General features: G+C 36.2%; 1 protein-coding gene across 1 annotated transcript; it reads right to left on the bottom strand.

Moving 5' to 3' along the window:
- Positions 1–1,117: 1,117 nt before the first annotated feature.
- LOC107801751 (uncharacterized) lies at positions 1,118–5,282 on the bottom strand. Its single transcript, XM_016625133.2, has 4 exons — positions 4,990–5,282; positions 4,754–4,868; positions 3,830–4,013; positions 1,118–1,589 (listed from the first exon to the last, which is right to left on the bottom strand). The coding sequence occupies exons 1-4, from the start codon at positions 5,182–5,184 to the stop codon at positions 1,370–1,372; spliced, it is 714 nt and encodes a 237-aa protein (XP_016480619.1). The 5' UTR covers positions 5,185–5,282; the 3' UTR covers positions 1,118–1,369.
- Between the last annotated feature and the right edge of the window lie 14,028 nt (positions 5,283–19,310).

Below are 19,310 nucleotides of genomic sequence, written 5' to 3'. Positions count from 1 at the left end.
TGAAATTCGCATGGTGGTATTTTGGCATGTCTATTTGTTTTTTTATGTCGGTTGATATGTTTTTCTAGCATTTTGATTTTCTGAGCAGTGTAGAAAAAGTTTATTTATTTTTTAAGTGACAAAAACTTTTAGTGATTTTGGTACAGTAAACTAAAAATGTGATGACCGTTGGTGAATTTACAATAGGACTTCTGCATAACACTCATTTCTTATTAGCTTTCCAGCCAGTGAATCAGGTTCCGACAAAGAAAGGTAAATATTAGACAATCTTACAAGGCATTGGTTGACCCTCACCAATTTCCAGTCGTAAACTTGGATCTGTGGCAACAATGTCCCATGATCATAAACAAACCTCATTAAGTCGAGAAATTGATCTACGTGATGTATGATGAAGTCAACAGTAGGACCAAACTCTAAACCCTCTAAATGAGTGTCTGGTCAAGTTTTCCCAAGAAGAAAATTTTCTTTGGTTTTTGTGCATCAAAACTCTTAACTCCCTTCGACCACTTTTCTCTGAAACCATTTTTACCCCTTTCCTAAATCTCCGCAAACCATTTAAAAAGCAAACTTTTATTTGTAATTGTGCATAGAATTTTCTCAACCCCAATTACCCTTCTTTCTTATGCTTTGTGATTTATTTGTCATTTTTATTCTTAAGATGGAGGTGATCCAGGTGTCTGGATTAGCTTTAATGCACTTCTACAATTCCATCGAGCATTGCCACCTCCCACTAATACAATGAACTATTTGCATTTAATCATAAGATATCTGGATTTCTCACTTGATCCCTCGGAGAGAAACTGGCCTACTTTATGTATTATTGAAAGAAAGAGTCTTTTCTAAGCAGCTGTTTTTTCTTGATAACTGTAGAACAGAGGTATGTCACCTCACCATATCATGAGTTACCTTAGATAAATTAAACGGTTTTTCGTTAAGCTTAGATCATCATTTAACACTGCCAAGAAACCACTGGCACTGTTGTCTGCTTAGACACTAATGCATACGTTGGATATGATGGAATAAAAGGCCAAACAATCATTAGCTATATCGAAACTAAAACAAGTGATCATTAACAGACGCAATCCTTTCTATCTGAAGCACTTGTTGACTGCACGACTTCTTCCAAACAAAAAGTATCTAAAACCCAATTTCAGTTGAAATGTGATACATCTTGAGGAAAACGAACAAAGAGGCCAAAAAAGAACAAAGTGGTGGCACTTTAGCTTTAACACCAACCAGAATCTACATCACAGGTTATGCACAATTCCTAAATTCACTTCAGCCGGGTAGATCTGTTAAAAGTACAGAGTTGATTGATTATGCCACTGGAGGACCTACATATAATTCGACCCAATTGTTGTAGACTTGACTAGTCAAATTGCTGGCGGAGATGCATTTCTGTCTCGCTTTTCCATGATGCATGGGACGACTGCCCCTTCATCCTCTTATTCTTCTCCTTGTCTTTGATGGTAGAGCCCTTCTTCTTGACTGGCTCTTCGTCAGTGTCTACAGGCCGATCACTGCAAGCTGGGCACACCATCCCTCTTGCGTGCGTGTATGTTTTGGGAATTCCACACCTCAAGCACATCCTAATACAAGATGCATTTCATCAAAAGATAGTATATAAATGAAACTGCAATCAATACTCTCAATAAAAGAACTAGCACACATAGTCACATTGTCATATAATGATATATAATCCTAATCACATCCTAATGCGGCATATACTTCATCCAATAGAAAAAAGAAAAAGAAAGTTCATTCAGCAGTCTCTAGAAAAAGAACTAATACGTACTAGGTTAAATAGAGGTGCGGTTCTTACTTTGCAGGGACTGCCCTACCCTGGAGGGAACAGAAATTATAGTGGGGTTCACAGTGTTGCCATGGCAATGAACACTTCTAGAAAAATTCAAGCTAATGCATCTAGGCGTCTACAATTAAATTCATCACTAGTGCAACCCAACAAAGGGTGAAGCAGGATGAGAAAAGAATGAGCCCACTGCTTGACATATTTTCTATGCCATTTTTGGTTAGGGAAACATAAGTACGGTAGCCAAGATGGGAGGCCTGAACTCATGACGCTTGAATTGCGGGTACCACATATAGGAATAGCCATATTAATCACTAAAATCTATCACCTCTCAGAGGATTCGAGATAAATAGAAGTGTTGAAAAGCAAAAACTTACTTGCAGGATAACCATCCCCAAAAAAAAAAAAATTACTTTGCAGGATATAATCATGCTAGGATAGGATATTATGTATCCAATGGTTATGTATTTATGTTTTCCCGAACACTCTCTGCATGCTAGCAATTGATAATCTTATATACACCACCGATGAAAACAAACAAAAAATACTTCTTGCAGAATCAGTAGCTGCTCCTCTATAAGTTGTCAACCTAACTTTGGTTCCAAACTTATCAACAACTATAGAATTACACAAATGAACTGAGTATTGGTTTAACAGATCCAGTCCAACCATCAAGCATGATCCTTTTCTTTTTCCTTTTTGCTGATTTCTCTTGGCGCCAAGAGTCCAAATTGAAAACAAGAGGGAAGTTTTCAGCTTAACACAAAGATAAAATCTCACAAGTCATCACCACTTAATAAAAGGAGAGATACATTAAAAGCTGAATCAAGGAAAATAATTAAACAGCAGCGATGTTCTCTTTCAATGATAACAGAAATTGCATCATAAATTAGTCTCGTCACAGCGTTAAAGCAAAATGTGAACTTAGTACAACTAACAAAGCAAATGATCAACGTTAGTGCGAAGTGATTATTCCAGACAGCAAAAAAAATTGTCTGGACTTTAGAGCTTGACTTCAATCGTTCTCAGTCCCCTTCCTGCCCTTCTTTACAGGCAGGTGGGGTCAGCCACAGGAAAAACATAGGCGATAGTTTTTAATAGCTAGATTGACAAAACTGAGATTCAAAGGATATCAATACTAAACACTTCTGCAACCACATACCATACATGAAAATGCATGCAGGAAGTTTTACATGGATGCTATTTTTTCAAATCTACTATTTTTATGTTCATCCTTCTCAGGCAGTCAAGCTAATAAAAGGTGGTCTCTAAATCTTCACCAATATGTTATGTCCAATATCTTCTGCATCTACTTCAAAGGTTCACAACAATAAACCAACCAAAAACAAACCATGCTCCTCACTGGATCCAACAGCTGCGCCTTTGTAAAAAGCATCTTTTTTTTACTTATGATTCAAATGGATACAGCAGCTGTAAATCTGGTCTCTATGGTAGGATTGTTTATCTTATTTAGTAAACCCCCTCGATTGCCTTTTATGTCTTCAATTTTCACCATCGCACAGCTTAATAACTTAGTTTGACTTATACTTATACAATGTGTTAGTAATAGTATAAAAGTATAAAATTAAGTACTAGAGCTTGTTTATAAGGTTAGGAAAGGAAAACACATGACATTGTAATTCAAACTTAAGCGTTAAATGCATTTGAAATCTCGAGATAGTGAAAGGCGTATGAAATATTAAAACCTTTAGTAGGGTGTCAACTATCAAAATTATCTAGTCGTACACGTATTTCAAATATTAATGACATTCTTAAAAATAAATTGTTGTTTTTAAAAGTGAAAACCGCCAAAATGACAAGGTCCATGGAGTTTGAAGTGTAAAACAAGAGGTGAAGCTCACGCTTCACTAAAGTGAACCGCACAAGATACAGAAAATTAAAAATACCAAACACATATAACTAATTCTAGCATTCAATTTACGATAATAATGACATTAATCCAGCTCACAAAGTTGAGATTCAGATAATGGACCGCTCAATCGAAATGATAATCCCTACCTCAGAAGCTCTGCCGCATCTTCTGCACCAGGATAGCTCGCAGTTGGCACAGGTTTGCCTCCTTGTACAGTGCCAACAGAAACATTTGCTTGACCAGTGGCTGTCCTTGGGATGCTCCCATCAACATCACTTCTGACCCTCTCATGTATCCCTACTAACTGAGCCTTTGACTCCACTACAGCACCTATAAGGGTGAAAGATAAAAAAGGAAAATGTACAAACCGTCTGACCATTAGAGATTCTCCTTTATTGTCACAAAGATGACTAAACAAAAGAATAGGAACAAATAGCGTGGTGGTAGTCGACACAATTATTCAATTAAAGATACTTCCTAGTGCAAAAAATTGACATGCCCCATTTTAAAGAAAAGATTGTCAGCATATCACTATCAGAGAAACAGAGCTTTTCTTGCCTCTAGGGAAATCAATAGTGGGCTACAAGTGGGTCTATAAAGTCAACAAAAGTTGATGGAGCAGTCGACGACTTGAAGGCTATATTGGTGGCCAAAGGATACACATATTGAGTTGAACCCCTTTAGAGATAGGATTTGTTTCTCTATCTTAGATTATTAAACGCCGTGTTCGTGAAAAAGTAGAAACATTGGACTGCAGACTATATCTATAAGCTATTTAAGTTGCATTCACTTTGGGTTACCTATGTTATAGCTACCGGATAACTCTCCCCGACAAGGCTTAGATAGATGGAAAAAAATTACCTAGGGTTTCTTATCTCCGCTGGAATGTGAACCCCGATTTTTCAGGTTTTCACCCACCTCATTGATCATTAGGCTACACCCTTTGTTACCAAGCCATACTAATAGCTGATGTTAAATGATAAATTGTTCAAGGGACATTGTATAATTACAGCACCAATAAATACCATCATATATAGAATAAAAAGAAGTGTTAGGAGCTAGAAAAGTACCAGCTGGTAAATCATTCTTGTTTCTGCTGTACTTACGGTGACCGTGTCGCTGCCCCTCCACCTCCTTTCCAGCTTCTTCAACACTGTTGTTCAAAAACTGCGGCGGCCCTGAAATCTCCAATAATTTCCAAACATAAATGTTTCACACGGCACTTCACATTACAACAAAATAACATAAAAAAGATAATACCAATAGTAATAGTAATAATAATAAAAGGAATTTAAGGAAATTTTACTTCGGAAAAGGCAGCAAGAGCTGAAGGAAGCGAAGAAGATGAAGCAGGGTTAGGGTCAAATATGGGTTTGTATCGATTTTTGTGTGGAACAACGTCGTCGTTTTCCTCGTCGGAGGATAATTTCTGGTACTGAGGTTCTTCTTGTTCTTCTTCCTCCTCCGCCGAGGAGTAGCCTTGTATGAGAGACAAACTCATCGTTACCGGTCGGTAGGATCCGAACTACAGACCCGAACTCGAGCTTCGAGTTTTGAGTTTTGAGTTGAGACAGTAGTAGTAGGCTGCAGTAGCTGCCAATTATCGTTTTGCCCCTTCAAAAGTCACAGAAAGTACGAATAAATTTGCAAAATTGTCCTCAAACTATAATCAAAGCTGTTTTTGTACCAAGCTAGTTTTGCTTAAAACATTGTTCAATAATGTATTTCTTTTTTATTTTATTTTTTGGTTTTCCAAGTTTTTTGGTATCCATTTTAGAATCTCATTAATTTAGCTAGCGTTTGGCCATAGATTTTTAAATTTATTCTGAAAAATCTGATTTTGGTGAAGTTTGGTTTGGAGATGAAAATGTGTTTGGACATCTGTTTTGGGTAAAGTTTGATTTGAAAAAAAACATGAAATATGACTTATACTCACAAGTTCTAAAAACTATCACAAATACCCAACAGTACCATTATCAATAACATTCATTATATTATCGCAAACCATAGTCCTGAACATAAATAAATTTGATACAAAATTATCATTTTTATAATGAACTACATGATACACTATCAGATGACCGAGAAGACGAAGCAACATCGTTACAAAATAATAAATGGTGGGCTCTTTTATAAAATATAAAAGTGTGGGGCAATTTTTAAAAAATATAATAGTGATATTTTGGCCCATTGGGATTTGTGATTTGGGATTTGGCCAAAATGTAGGCAAAATCTATGGCCAAACATGTGTTTGCCAAATAAAATCTAAGTTTATTTTGACAAAATCTATGGTCAAACGGGTCCTTAAACTCACGCCTCCCTTTTCGGGGATAAGGGTTTCGTACCAAAAGTGAATTCATTCATAGCTCAAACCCAAAATTTTTAGTTAATGAAAAGGGATTGGTGATAATAGCAATAGTCAATAATTTTAACGTTGTTAAGATTTACTCCTTTTTGAAATATCAGATTTATTATCTAAGTTTTTATGTATGACTATAATAAAAATTTTAGTAAACTTTATACATTTATAAACATATAAAAACAGATGAAAAAAGACATATAAAAATAGGTACAACAGCCTAAGTGGCACTTCTACTTGTTCTATTTTGTCATCTTAGTCCCCGTACTTTGCGATTTTTCCAAGTAAACACTTACACTCGTTCAAACCCTGTATAATAAATGCTTATGACTAGAAGCTGAGGATGCGTGTAATACAGTCGGCTACACGTAGGACTCTATGTCATTACTAGTGCCACATAGGAAAATAAAAGATTGAAAAATAGGACTGACCACCCAAACCCAATATTTCCCATCATTTTACACTTTGCCGATTAGATTAGGGCTTGAAACTTCTCGAACCTCTTTTATCTGTCTCTCTTCTCCGTCGTCGTTGCCGGCATTTGCGATCATCAATTGTGTCACCTAAATTTCTGGGGTAAGTTCCTTCATCTATTCATAAATTATTTTTCTTATTTATCTTTATTTTTCTCTTTGATTTAGGGTTTATGGAAAGGCTGCATTAGGTTGCATTTTTTGTTTAATTTTCTTGAATATATGGGGCTTTTGCTCTGTTTTGTTACCTTTTGAAGTGTAAAACCCCTTTGATGCAGTGTCATGCATACAATGGCATATTTGGTTATTCTATTTAGTTTCTAGGTTCTTTTGTAAATCAAATTTTATCTTAAATTTATGCATTTTTTGTGAAGTTTGTTGGGTCTCGTTCTTGTTAATGGTCCACTAGTGTCTATCTGAATATTATAGGGTATTTTGGAGAAGAAAAAGAAATTTTGGAAGCTTCTTTACTCAAAAAATTATTATTTTTTGTTGGTTTGTTTATGGAGTTATGTAAAGGTGAAAATTTTGACAACCAATATTCGTTGCTAATACTGTTTTTTGCCACTTTGCAAGTATGATAAGAAAATGGCTTCAAGCATAGTTAAGCTACAAGTTTACCACAACGGTAATTTTATTTCAGACTCTGAGCTAAGATATGCTAATGGACTAACTTGTCCTCATTTAGCTACAGTTGATGTTCATGAGCTTCATATTATATTATTTCACAAGTTTGCTAGGGACTTAGGTTTTTTAAAAGTTGACTTTTTTGGATGAAAAATTAACAAAAAGGGTGGCTATTATATCTTAAAAACAGATGCTGATGTGTTAAAGTTTCTTAACACATTGAGAGTGGTGACTTTGTTGATGTTTGTATTGTCCATGTAATTAGTAATCATATTCTTATTGAGGACATAACTTAATTGGTGTACCCCACTCTACAAACACATGAGCATGCAAGTGGGTTAAATGTTAGGGCTGATGTGTCATCTCACACCAATGATATAAATAAGACTAATAATGACGAAGATAAAGGTAAGAGGACAACTATAAATAGAGATATAGAAGAACAAGATGAGGTGAAGGTAATAACTTCTCATCCTATAACCTTCAAACATCAGAATCTTATATTGATCAGGATTCTTGAGAGTCAGATTCACTGTATGATGTAGATGATAACTGTTACGGCACAAAATCCCACTTTTAGGATCGTGATGGCACCTAGTCTCCAAGACTAGGTAAGCCTAACACATAATGAGATTAACAAAATAAAACAACTCAGTTATTAACTAAAAACTAACAAAAGACATAACATAGCCGAAAAATGATCAACAGTCATACATCCTAAAATCGATAGTATAGAGTCTTAAGCTTTACTGAGAGTACACTAGAAATCTCAAATACACACTGTTTTGGAATAAAGTAGATAGTAGTAAGGAAAAATCAACAGAAGGTGACTCCGAGGCCTGTGAGTAAGAACAATAGGTACACCTTGAAGTCTCCACAATATCTGGCTCAACTCACTAGCGATCGACACGATCGGAGGTACCTGAATCTGCACAAAATATGCAAAAGCGTAGTATGAGTACACAACAAAGTGTACCCAGTAAGTATCAAGACTAACATCGATGGAATAGTGACGGGGTTCAAGCTAAGACACTCACTAGACATATAACCTGTGCAGAATATAAATATAAAACTAACAACGAAAAATATAATCAATAAATGGCAACAAAGTGTAAGCATGTGATAACACGATAAATTATCCCAAACAAGTAAGACCAAAGTGAAATCAATTAAAGAAAAATAATGACATGCTTGAATCCTCAAGTCGTTCCAACACAAGATTTGCAACAAGGATCGCCCCAATATACCACGCATAATAATCACAAATCACCTTATAACGTCGCGTGAGGTTCAAATTTAAAACATTTTTACTAAATAGCTTCACGTGCATAAACCCTTTATCTCGTCGTGTGTGCATCACAATGAAGTATTTCCCTTACTAGCAACACATGCATAAGCCCTCTTATCTCGCCGCATGCGAATCAATATATACACCACCCTTATGTCACCGCATGCGCATCTCATTCATAACACAACAATCAACCACATCATACGTGCATATGTAACACAACATCACCAAACAACAATACCAATGCTACAATAACATATGGCCAACGGCTCAACCACAATGAGTATAAGAAAAGCAATAATAACACAAAGGTACGGGGAGTGAATCAATAATAAAATGTGCGTCATATAATAACAACTTCAATTCAAGGCATATTAATAGCCTACGGGTCTAATCCGGTCAGTTACCACACATATGTCCATGTACACGCACTCGTTACCTCTTGTACACGTCGTTTCACATAATTCAAATAATGCAATTAGACCAAATCCTAAGAGAAAGTTTCCCCAAATAAAGTTAGGCAAGATATTTATCTTAATTAGGCCAATTCAATACTCTAAAAATATTTTTCCCTTAAAATTCACCTCTGCACGACTCAAATCTAACCAAGAACGACTTAATAATATCAAACAATGTAAGAGAAACCAATTTTGATTAATAAAGTTAAGATCTTTACACAATTTCCAAAAGTCAACAAAAGACAACTCCGGGTTCGTCCGGTCAAAATCTGAGTCGAAGTAGATTTCGACTACCCATAGTCCCACGAGTCCATATATGTATTTGGTTTTTAAATATGAGTCCAATTCGGCTCTCAAATCTCAAATTTTTATTTTTCAAAACATAGACAAAATTTCCCAAAATTTCTCTTCAAATCCCATGAATTAGATGTTAAAATTCATCAATATTCATGTTATATAATCAAAATTGAGTCAAAAATTATTTACCCAATAGCTTTGTATGAAAATATCATCCTAAAATCGCCTCTCACCGAGTCTAGGACTCAAAAATGTGATAAATGAGACTAAGTCCCGAAATCCTAATAATTTTGTTCTGCTGCAGAAGTCGCAAATGCGACCTATTTGCGAACCCTCGCAAATGCGACCAAAGGCTCGGAATTGCGCTGCCTGACCAGCCCAGGAAATATCGCAAATGCGACTCAGACATCGCATTTGCGATGACTGCCCAGGTCGCAAAAGCGACTAATATGTCGGAAAACGATCAGCCCAGGAAATGCCCCACCTTCGCAATTGCGATCAGGGCATAGCATTTGCGACACCTGAAACCCCTGCCTTTTATACAGTGAACTAGTGCTCGTAATTGCAATAATCGCAGCATCAGCACACCAGCAGTCCTGAACCAAGTCCAAACCAATTTGAAACACGTCCGAAACTCACTCGAGCCCCCGGAGCTCTATGCCAAACATACGAACAAGTCTACAAATATCAAACTAACCGCTCGCATGCTCAAAACACCAAAACAACATTTGAAACCATGAACCGGACAACAAAACATATGAAAATTATAATGAGACTCAAGAATCGCTAAAATCATAACCATGTGCTCGATTCCTATCAAACTAACTCGGAATGATGCCAAACTTTGAAGACAAGTTCCAAATGACAAAATGGACCTATACCAAGTCCCAAAACTAAAATCTGAACCCGATAGACATGAAGTCAACCTATAGTCAAACTTAGGAAATCTATAAGCGTTCAAATTGCCAACTTTTGGCATAAAGAGCCAATTCAACTTAGGAAGCTCCGAATCCAATTTCGAGCATATGTCAAAGTCCAAAATCATCCTACGAGCCTATTGGAACCATCAAAATGTCGTTCTGAGGTCGTTTTCATAAAAGTCAAATTTCGATCAACATTTTCGAATTAAGCTTCCAAATGAAGAACTAATTGATCCAGATCAATCTAAAACTTCCCTGAAACAAATCCAACTATCCCCGCAGATCATAAAATTACAAATACATATAGGGAAATATTCAAAGGGGAAAATGGGTCTCAAATACATAATTACAAGAACATTCAAGATTGTGGTGATCTGGATGATGAACTAGTTAAAATTAGACAGTCTAAAATCAACAAAAAAATAATGTCAAAGTAAATATAGATGAGATACCATCTGGTCCTATTGGTATAGATGCTGGTTTTGAAGAAATGCATAAGAAAAAAAGAAAAAAATATGAAGGGAGACTAGGAGAGGATGACCAGTGTTTTGACAGCTCAGGTCCAGGTAGTGAGTGCAGTGATGATGAAAGAGAACTCGTTGACCTTGATGATGTAAAGGATACACCACCTAGTAATCCAAGTAAGAAGGTCTACTTTGACACAAGTTGTAAAAAAATATTATTTGAACTGTATATGATATTTAAGAATGTTTTACATTTTAGGGAGGCTTTGCAATCATATTATATTCAAAAAAGTATGAACCTTAAGTTGAAACCTAATGAGAGGGAAAGGCTTAGGGAAAAGTATATAAAGAAAGGTTGTTCATGGCATATTCTTGGTAGCATAGAAGGTAGCACTAAAAAATTTAGGGTGATTGTATATATCATTTCCATAAATGCTACAAGAAGATAAGGAACAAGCTATGTAACCCACCATGGATTGCAAAAATTTTTAATGACAGAATAATCAGTGAGCCTTAAATTACGTTGCATCAAATTCAAGACTTACTCAAAAAAGCATATGATCTGTATGTGAGTAAAACTTCCAGCAGAAAGGGAAAAATAATAGTTACGATGGAGCATATGAGTGATTACAAGAAAGAATTTGCTAGGCTCTATGATTATGCTGAAATGTTAAAGTCTACTAATCCTGGCACCATTGTATTGATAAGGACATCCAAGAATACAGAAACTGACAAGGAGGTGTTTATGGGCATTTATATCTGTCTTAAAGCATTAACAACTGAATGGTTATAGGGGTGCAGAAACATAATTATCTTTTATAGTGCATTCCTGAAAGTAATATATAAATGTGAACTACTTTCGCATACTTTTAAGGATGGGAATAATCAAATGTACCTTGAGGCTTGGGCATTAGTTGAAAATGAATCCAAGGATATATGGTCTTAGTTTGTCAGATGTATCAAGTCTGATCTGGAACTTACACAAACCGAAGAAGAATGACTAACTGTAATAACTGATATGCAGAAGGTATAGTTTCAAATATTTTGTCTTAAAAGTGTAATTGTTTTTCATTTATGTTTAATTTATTATACGATAATATTTCTCATCTGGTTCATTGAGTTACTGCCAAATACTGAGATGAGGTGGTATACTAGACATATTTCAGCCAATTGGAAGCAAAAATGGCCTAGTGAGGAAAGAAGGAAAATTCTGGCAGTGTACAAGAGCTACATTTGAAGTTTACTTTAGCAAGAAGGTGGATGAAATGGACTTACTGGAAAGAGAAATTGTTCAAGACTTATTGAAATACAATAAGGAGACATGGTATAGGGCATACTTCAAAAAACATAACAAGTGTGATATTGTAACGACCCGACCGGTCGTTTTGAGAATTAGCATCCCGTTCGGCGGCTTAAGATCTCAAGCAGCTTTTTATTATGTGTTACGACTTACGTGTGTGGCCGAGTTCATTTTTCGGATGATTCAAGGTTAATTTGGAAGAAGAATTCTTGTTTTAGAAGCTTAAGCGGTAAGAGTTGACCAGAATTTGACTTTTTGTGTAGACGATTCCGAAATGGTACTTTGATGATTCCAATAACTTTGTATGGTGATTTTAGACTTAGGCGTGCATCCGGATTTAGATTTGGAGGTCTATAGGATAATTTAAAGCATTATGGCAAAAATTGGAAAGTTGAAGTTTTTGAAGGTTGAGAGGTTTGATCGGGAGTTGAATTTGTTGATATTGGGTTCGAATTTTGATTCTGGGAGTTGGATTAGCTCAGCTATATCTTTTGGAACTTGCATACAAAATTTCACATAATTCCGGGTTAGTTTGATGTGTTTCGGCACGAGTTTTAAAAGTTGGAAGATTTAGAAATTCATAAGTTTAATTCGTGATGCGATTCATAGTTTTGACATTATTTGATGTGATTTGAGGCCTTGAGTAGGTCTGCGTTATGTTATAAGACTTTTTGGTATATTCGGACGGGGTCCCGAGTGGCTCGGATGAGTTTCAGACGAGTTTCAGACGAGGTTTGGATCATTTTGGAAATTTTTGGTTAAGGCTGTTGGGCAGTGTTCTGGTGTATCCGCTTCTGCAAAGGTTTGATCGCAGATGTAGAGCCGCTTCTGCGAAGTTGCTGTCGCTTCTGTGATGTTGAGGCCTCGGAGGAAGCTTTGCTTTTGCGGAGTTTTTGTCGCAGATGCGATGGCCGCTTTTGCGGCCCATTGATCGCAAATGTGAAGATGTCCGCTTCTGCGGTTGTTTTTACGTTTCTGCGGAGTTGCAGGTGAGACACATTCTTGCGCAGGTGCGCCCACTGGGCTGGCTAGTTGGGTTCGCAGATGCGAACCTTTTCTCGCAAATGCGAGGCCATAGATGCGGCGTTTCTGTTCGCAAATGCGAAAAACCTAGGCAAAATCACATATATTCGAGGGTTTGGTATTTTTGTCAATTTTTGAGTTTGAAGCCATAATTTTGAGCTATTCTGGAATGATTCTTCCCGGGTTTGATTTTGGTAAGTATTCTTTATCCGAAAATAATTACATTTCATGATTTCATACTTATTTATATCATTAAATCAGTGAATTGAAAGGAAGAAAATGTGTAATTTTGTAAAATCTTTCAAAATTGTAAAATTAGGATTTGAAGGGCGTTTCGATATTGAAAATAGATAATTTTGGTATGGTTGAACTCGTTATCGGATGGATGTTTGAATTTTGTGAATTTTATCGGGTTCCGAGGTGTGGGAACGGGGTTGACTTTTGGGTAGACTTTTTAGTTTTAATTAAAAATCGAAACTTTGTTATCCGGAATTGTTTTCCATTAGTTTTATTTATGATTTGAAGTTATTTTGGCTAGATTTGAGCCGTCCAGGGGTTATTTCACTCAAGAAGGTCATTTTAGAGTATCGGTCTAGCTTCTTTGAGATAAGTATCTTGCCTAACTTTGTGGGGAGGGGGGAGGAAACTACCCCTTAGTATTTGAGTCATTTGTGCTAATTGTGTCATGTAAAAGTCGTGTACGCGAGGTGACGAGTACGTACTCGAACTTATTTATGAAAATTTGACCATTTAGGGCTCTTAAGTTCTAATATTCATTAGATATGAAGTTGTTTTGTCATGTTAAATCCCCCATTTACTAAATTCACCCTTACGTGTCTTATTTGGAATTAATTGCTTCATGTTCTACCCTTATTGCCGATTTAACTCTTATGTGCCTTAACTGAAGTTGTTGCCTCTTTTATTGTTATGCTATCTTTTTCGTAATTTTTTATCCTTAATTGATGTTATTATTATATTTTCCGTAATTGCTTATCCTTAATTAAATTTGTTGTATCTCTTCCGTAATTGCTCAATCTTAATGAAGTTTTGTTATCCCTTTTTTTATTGTTGACTTATCCTTATTTGGAATCATTGATTCGTGTTATCTCTCTTATTGTCGAATTGTACTTTTGTGGAATCATTGCTACACAGTATCTCGTCCTTGTTTAGCTATTCTTGTTTAGCCCATCAATCCCTGTTGTGTCTTTCTTTGTGAGCTCGTTCTACCGTTTCCTTATGTTCTGAAGTTCCTGCATTGATTTACTTGCCGTATCCTCATGTTATTATTGTTATTGATGTTGTATTCAGTGCTGTTGAGCCGAGAGCTATGTGTGGTTGTGATATTGAAACTGTTTTAAGGAAATATTGTGGCATATGGGCACATATTGTGAAAGTCATTTTGTTGAGTTGTTATATTTTGGCACACGTGTTATTGTTGAGAGGATTGTTCGGGTGTTTACACGAGGTTTCTGCCGTGCTGTTGTTATGGTGTTTGCATGAGGTTTCTGCCGTGCTATTGTTATTATTGATACGCATGCGGTGAGATAAGGTGGCCTTGATACGTGTGGCTAGTAGGGGAACTACTAGAAGTCATGCGGTGTGATAAAGTGGGCTAAAACGCGGGGTACTATTTCGGAAAAATAATTTTCAAAACTAAATGTAAAGGCTCATGCGGTGATATAAGGAAAGATTGTGATTCATTTTGTGATTTGAGACTACAAGACGGTACCTCGATAGTGACTCTTGTTGACACTTCCCTGTTCTTTTGTACTTGTCTTTGATTGTTGTTTCCTTAGCATACTATTAATTATCTTTCTCCGTGTTGCACTGTTTGCTTAGTTCTGTGTAGCTAATCTTATTATACTAATAGTGTATCAATTTCATTGCGGTCTTTATTACACTGTATATTTTGTGGTGATCGTTTCTTATGTGCCATTTATTGTCTCCACTCTTACTAGTTTACATGAATTGGGGTAGAATACTTGTATAAGCATACACGTAAATAAATCACCCATATCGATCTAAGAAGATGAATCCTAATGTTTTGACCATTTACATGTACTCTCATGTACTTGCCTTATGTGTGAGAGTTATCCTGTTGGCACGTGAGTTGTCTGTGCAGTCATGAGTCATTATTATTTTTGGCACGTGAGTGATCCGTGCAGATATTAGATATTGTCACTCCCTTGGCACGTGAGTCGTCCGTGCTGTTATGAAGTATAATGTGGGCACAAGATGCCAAGTGATTAGGATTCACGAATTGGGACCCATGATTTGTGATTTTGAGGTTTGGTACCTCGTGGAAATTCTTGGATAAACCTGGTGTGAAAACGGTTGTTCCTATTGAGTTGTCACTTGTTTTTCTTTATTTGTTTTCACCGGATTTGAACTGTGTTTAGCTTACTCTACAATGTTATTACCTGTTGTGTCTCGTTGCTAACTGTCGCTTTTAGTCCCTATTACAAATATTGTATTATTATTGTCATCATGCCTAGCTTTATATTGATATTGTTCACTGTTAGTTCTACATTATACTTGTTCAGGTGTTTAGTCGAGTGAGTGTCTTGACTGTCCCTCGTCACTACTCCACCGAGGTTAGTCTTGATACTTACTGGGTACCGTTGTGGTGTACTCATACTATGCTTCTGCATATTTTTGTGCAGATCCAGGTACCTCAGATTATTAGCTAGCTGGTCGAGGATTGCTGTGGAGACTCAAGGTAAACTTGTCGTCGCGTTCGCATGCCTCAGAGTCACTTCTGATATTGTACTTGTAATGTTTAATTCAATTTCGAACAATTATATTTAGGAATTTCCTAGCAAACTCAGTAGAGTTTATGACTTGTACTACCAATTTTGGAGTATTGTATTACACTTAGGATCAATGGTTTTACTATAGAAATTTCAGTGTCATGCTTCGTAGTTGTTCTGGTTAAATTTTGTCTTTAATTCAGTAAGTGTTAGGCTTACCTAGTCTTAGAGACTAGGTGCCGTCACGACATCTTACGAAGGAAAATTTGGGTTGTGATAGATATAGTGGAGAACAACATATGTGAGACATTCAATAGTTAAATTTAGCAGCTAGACACAAATCTCTCATTACTATGCTAGAGGAAATTAGAATCATTTGTATGAAGAGAATGAATAGCATGAGAGAGTTTTCTGAAAAATAGGTAGGTGATATATCACCCATGGCTATGAAAGTACTTGGAGAGAATGCTCAAAGGGCAGCCTAATGTTAGGCCAAAATGCTATACGTTTAGCACATTACTCGCATTATATTTTATTGGTTTAGTGAGTTATTGTGCGACAACTACGCTAAATTATGTTGTTTTATGACAACTACGCTAAATTATGTTGTTTTAGGTGTAGGAACATCGGAATGAATCATCAAATGAAAGTTGCAAAAAACGTGGACAAAAATGCAAGAAAAGAACCAAAAGCATCAAGTACCCAAACCGTGTTACAGACCAGGCTTTGCGAGGTCTATAGCCAGGTTGACCGTGTTATAGACCAGGCTTCGCGAGGTCTATAGCTAGGTCTACCATGCTATAGACCTCGCGGCCAGGTCGACCGCGCTATAGACCAGGCTTCGCAAGGTCTATAGCCAGGTTGACCGCGCTATAGACCAAGCTTTGCGAGGTCTATAACCAGGTCGACCGCGCTACAGACCAGGCTTTGCGAGGTCTATATCACGGTAATTAAAAGTCGCGGGTTAAAAGACCTAAACCTGAATTTGGATGAGGGATTGACATAAATACTCCCCAAACGAGTTATTCTAGGGTTGGTCATGATTTTGGAGAAGAAAAAGGCTGCCAAGCACTGTGAAGCAAGAATCAAACGAATTTTTCCTTCCTTTATCTCTTTACTTTGTAGTTTCATGTCTTTAAACATTATGTTGATTGTTGTTGTATTTATGAGTAGCTAAACTCTCTTATCTAAGGTTTGATGGAACCTATTAGGGGATGATTTTCTACTGCGTTTAATATAGATTTGTCTTTGATTTTTCTCTACTTGTTCAACTATATTTTCATTATTATTAATTAAAGAGTTCTCAATTAACTGTGCCTATTTAGTGTGTATTTAGTGTGTATATTGCTCGAGAGAGAGTACACATTTAAGTAGTTGTTGAACAACACCACTCCTAACGTTGTTGAGAGATTGATACAGAGGGTTTAAAGGCGGGATTAGAGATAACGAAGTCTTGGTGCGATCGTAGTGAGCGGTAAATTAGTGCCAGCTAGCGTAGTTCGAGAGAATACGTCTAGTAAATTATGGTAGTTGCTCGAGAGAGGGCTACGACAATCAAAGTACTCACGATTGGTAGAGAATATTTAGGCAAATTCATAAAAAATATAACGGGAAAGATTCCGACAGTAGGGAAAATCATAACCTTAAACTTTTTCAAATTTTATCTACAATATTTGCCTTTTTAGTTATAAATTACTGCATTTTTAATTACGTTGATCATAGTTAATAAACTCTCAAATTATTATATAATATTTCTAAAGGTTGATTACTTGAATTTGTGAAAAACTATTGGTTGTAATTAGCACGTTATTTTTCTGTGGGATTTGATTTCAGACTTATAAATTAAATTATATTTGTAACGACCGCTAGACCTCTTAGGAGGCATAGTTGTGCGTGATCACAGCCAAATGTGAAGTAAAATTTAATGGTGAAACAGGATATGAGATCCAGGATGGACCATTTAAACATGTTGTTGACTTTAGGAAGAACTCTTGTAGTTGTAGGTCATGGAAACTCAAAGAAATTCTATGTGCACATGAAATTACTACAATGCATTATAAGAGCAATGAAGTTGAGACATATGTTGACCATTGGTATAGGAAGGACACCTACCTTAAGGCATGCAGCAGATCCATTCAACCTCTAACTAGTATGAATTTGTGGCCAATAAGCACATTGCTGGCTATTGAGCCACCTGTTATAACTCCAATACCAGGAAGGCCAATGAAAAAAACAAGAAAAGTTATTGATGAACCAAAGAAGAAGTTCGGGAAGGGTACAAAGATAGGGAGACAAATAAAATGTTCTTTGTGCAAGACTCTTGGACATAACAAAAAATGATGTCCAACTATTGTAAGTTTTAATGTGAATATTCTTAACTCATATATCAGTTAAATTTCTATTATTAATGTTTAATTGCTTATGTGTATATAGAAAACCCAATGTAGAGGGGCTGAAACTACTTCCGTAGCAAGTGGAACTGCTGAAAATACATCATCAACATGTGCAAAGATTGAAACTACTTCAGCTGCAGATGGAAGGGCTGAAACTACTTAGCAGCGGGTGGAACGACTGAAACTACTTTAGCAGCATGTGAAACTAGTAAAAATACATCAACAACAGATGGAAGTGCAGCAACAGCTTAAACCGGTGGAAAATGAAACCTTCACTTAACTAACCACTTATTCAAGCACATAACAGTCAGTTAATATTGCTGGAGGTCCAAAAAGGAAGACTAAAGAGCCTAAAAAGATGGTGCAAATACTGGGTTAAGAGACCAAGGGCAACTTGATATGGTCTGCTATTTGGATCAGGTGGCAGTGTGATACAGAGGGTAAATAATCCACTTAATCATACACTCAACTAGATATGGTCGACAAGATAATCTTTCACTCATAAACTTAATTATGTTTGTGCAGTCTGGAACTACTGATAGAGTGGTACATAATTCTATACTCATAAATTCTGCCCCTACCAATATTAAACTTAGGTTCAAACCCCATGGACTAAAGTGAAAGGGTAAAGCTGCAGTTACACAAAAACAGCTGCAAGAAGAGAGTTATAGAAGGGCAAACTTTGCTATGATCACTCAAGCCACACTACAGACACAATCCACACCAGGCAACCAAGCCACATCAGGCATCAATTGAAGTGATCAATTGATAATTTGAAAACTTAATGATGGATATTTTGCTTAACTGCCTATGGTAGATAATTTTTTGTAAAACTACTTTATTATGAATATTTTATTAACTGTCTATAATAGGCAATGGCATTAGTAATGGAAGTACTATTGTTGTAATGCTAAATTGTAATTTTTTGACTTGAATGTTCCCATTGCCAATACATTCCAGAACAAAATTTTACATATACATAAAATATGTAGCCTAAACTCAGAAAATAACAAAGTAAGCTATCAATCCTAAACACATAATATAAGAGCTAACATTAGAACAACTATAACCACAATCATAATGGTAGCAACACATAACTTCGACCTCCCTTGTCTTTGTTGGAAATATATTTGATTATGGAGAATAGGATTTATCAAAGCTTGAGGCGTGTCAAGGATATGTCCTTAAGGATATTTCGTCCATACAGTGATGAATAAAATTAGGCGTATTCCTCAGAATTCAACAAGCTCTTCTAGTTATAAAACTAGGGACATA

The sequence above is a fragment of the Nicotiana tabacum genome, chromosome 2 (assembly GCF_000715075.1).
Source record: "Nicotiana tabacum cultivar K326 chromosome 2, ASM71507v2, whole genome shotgun sequence".
NCBI lineage: Eukaryota > Viridiplantae > Streptophyta > Magnoliopsida > Solanales > Solanaceae > Nicotiana > Nicotiana tabacum.
The sequence above is the reverse complement of the archived record's forward strand: the minus strand, read 5'-3'. Positions and strand labels throughout refer to the sequence as shown.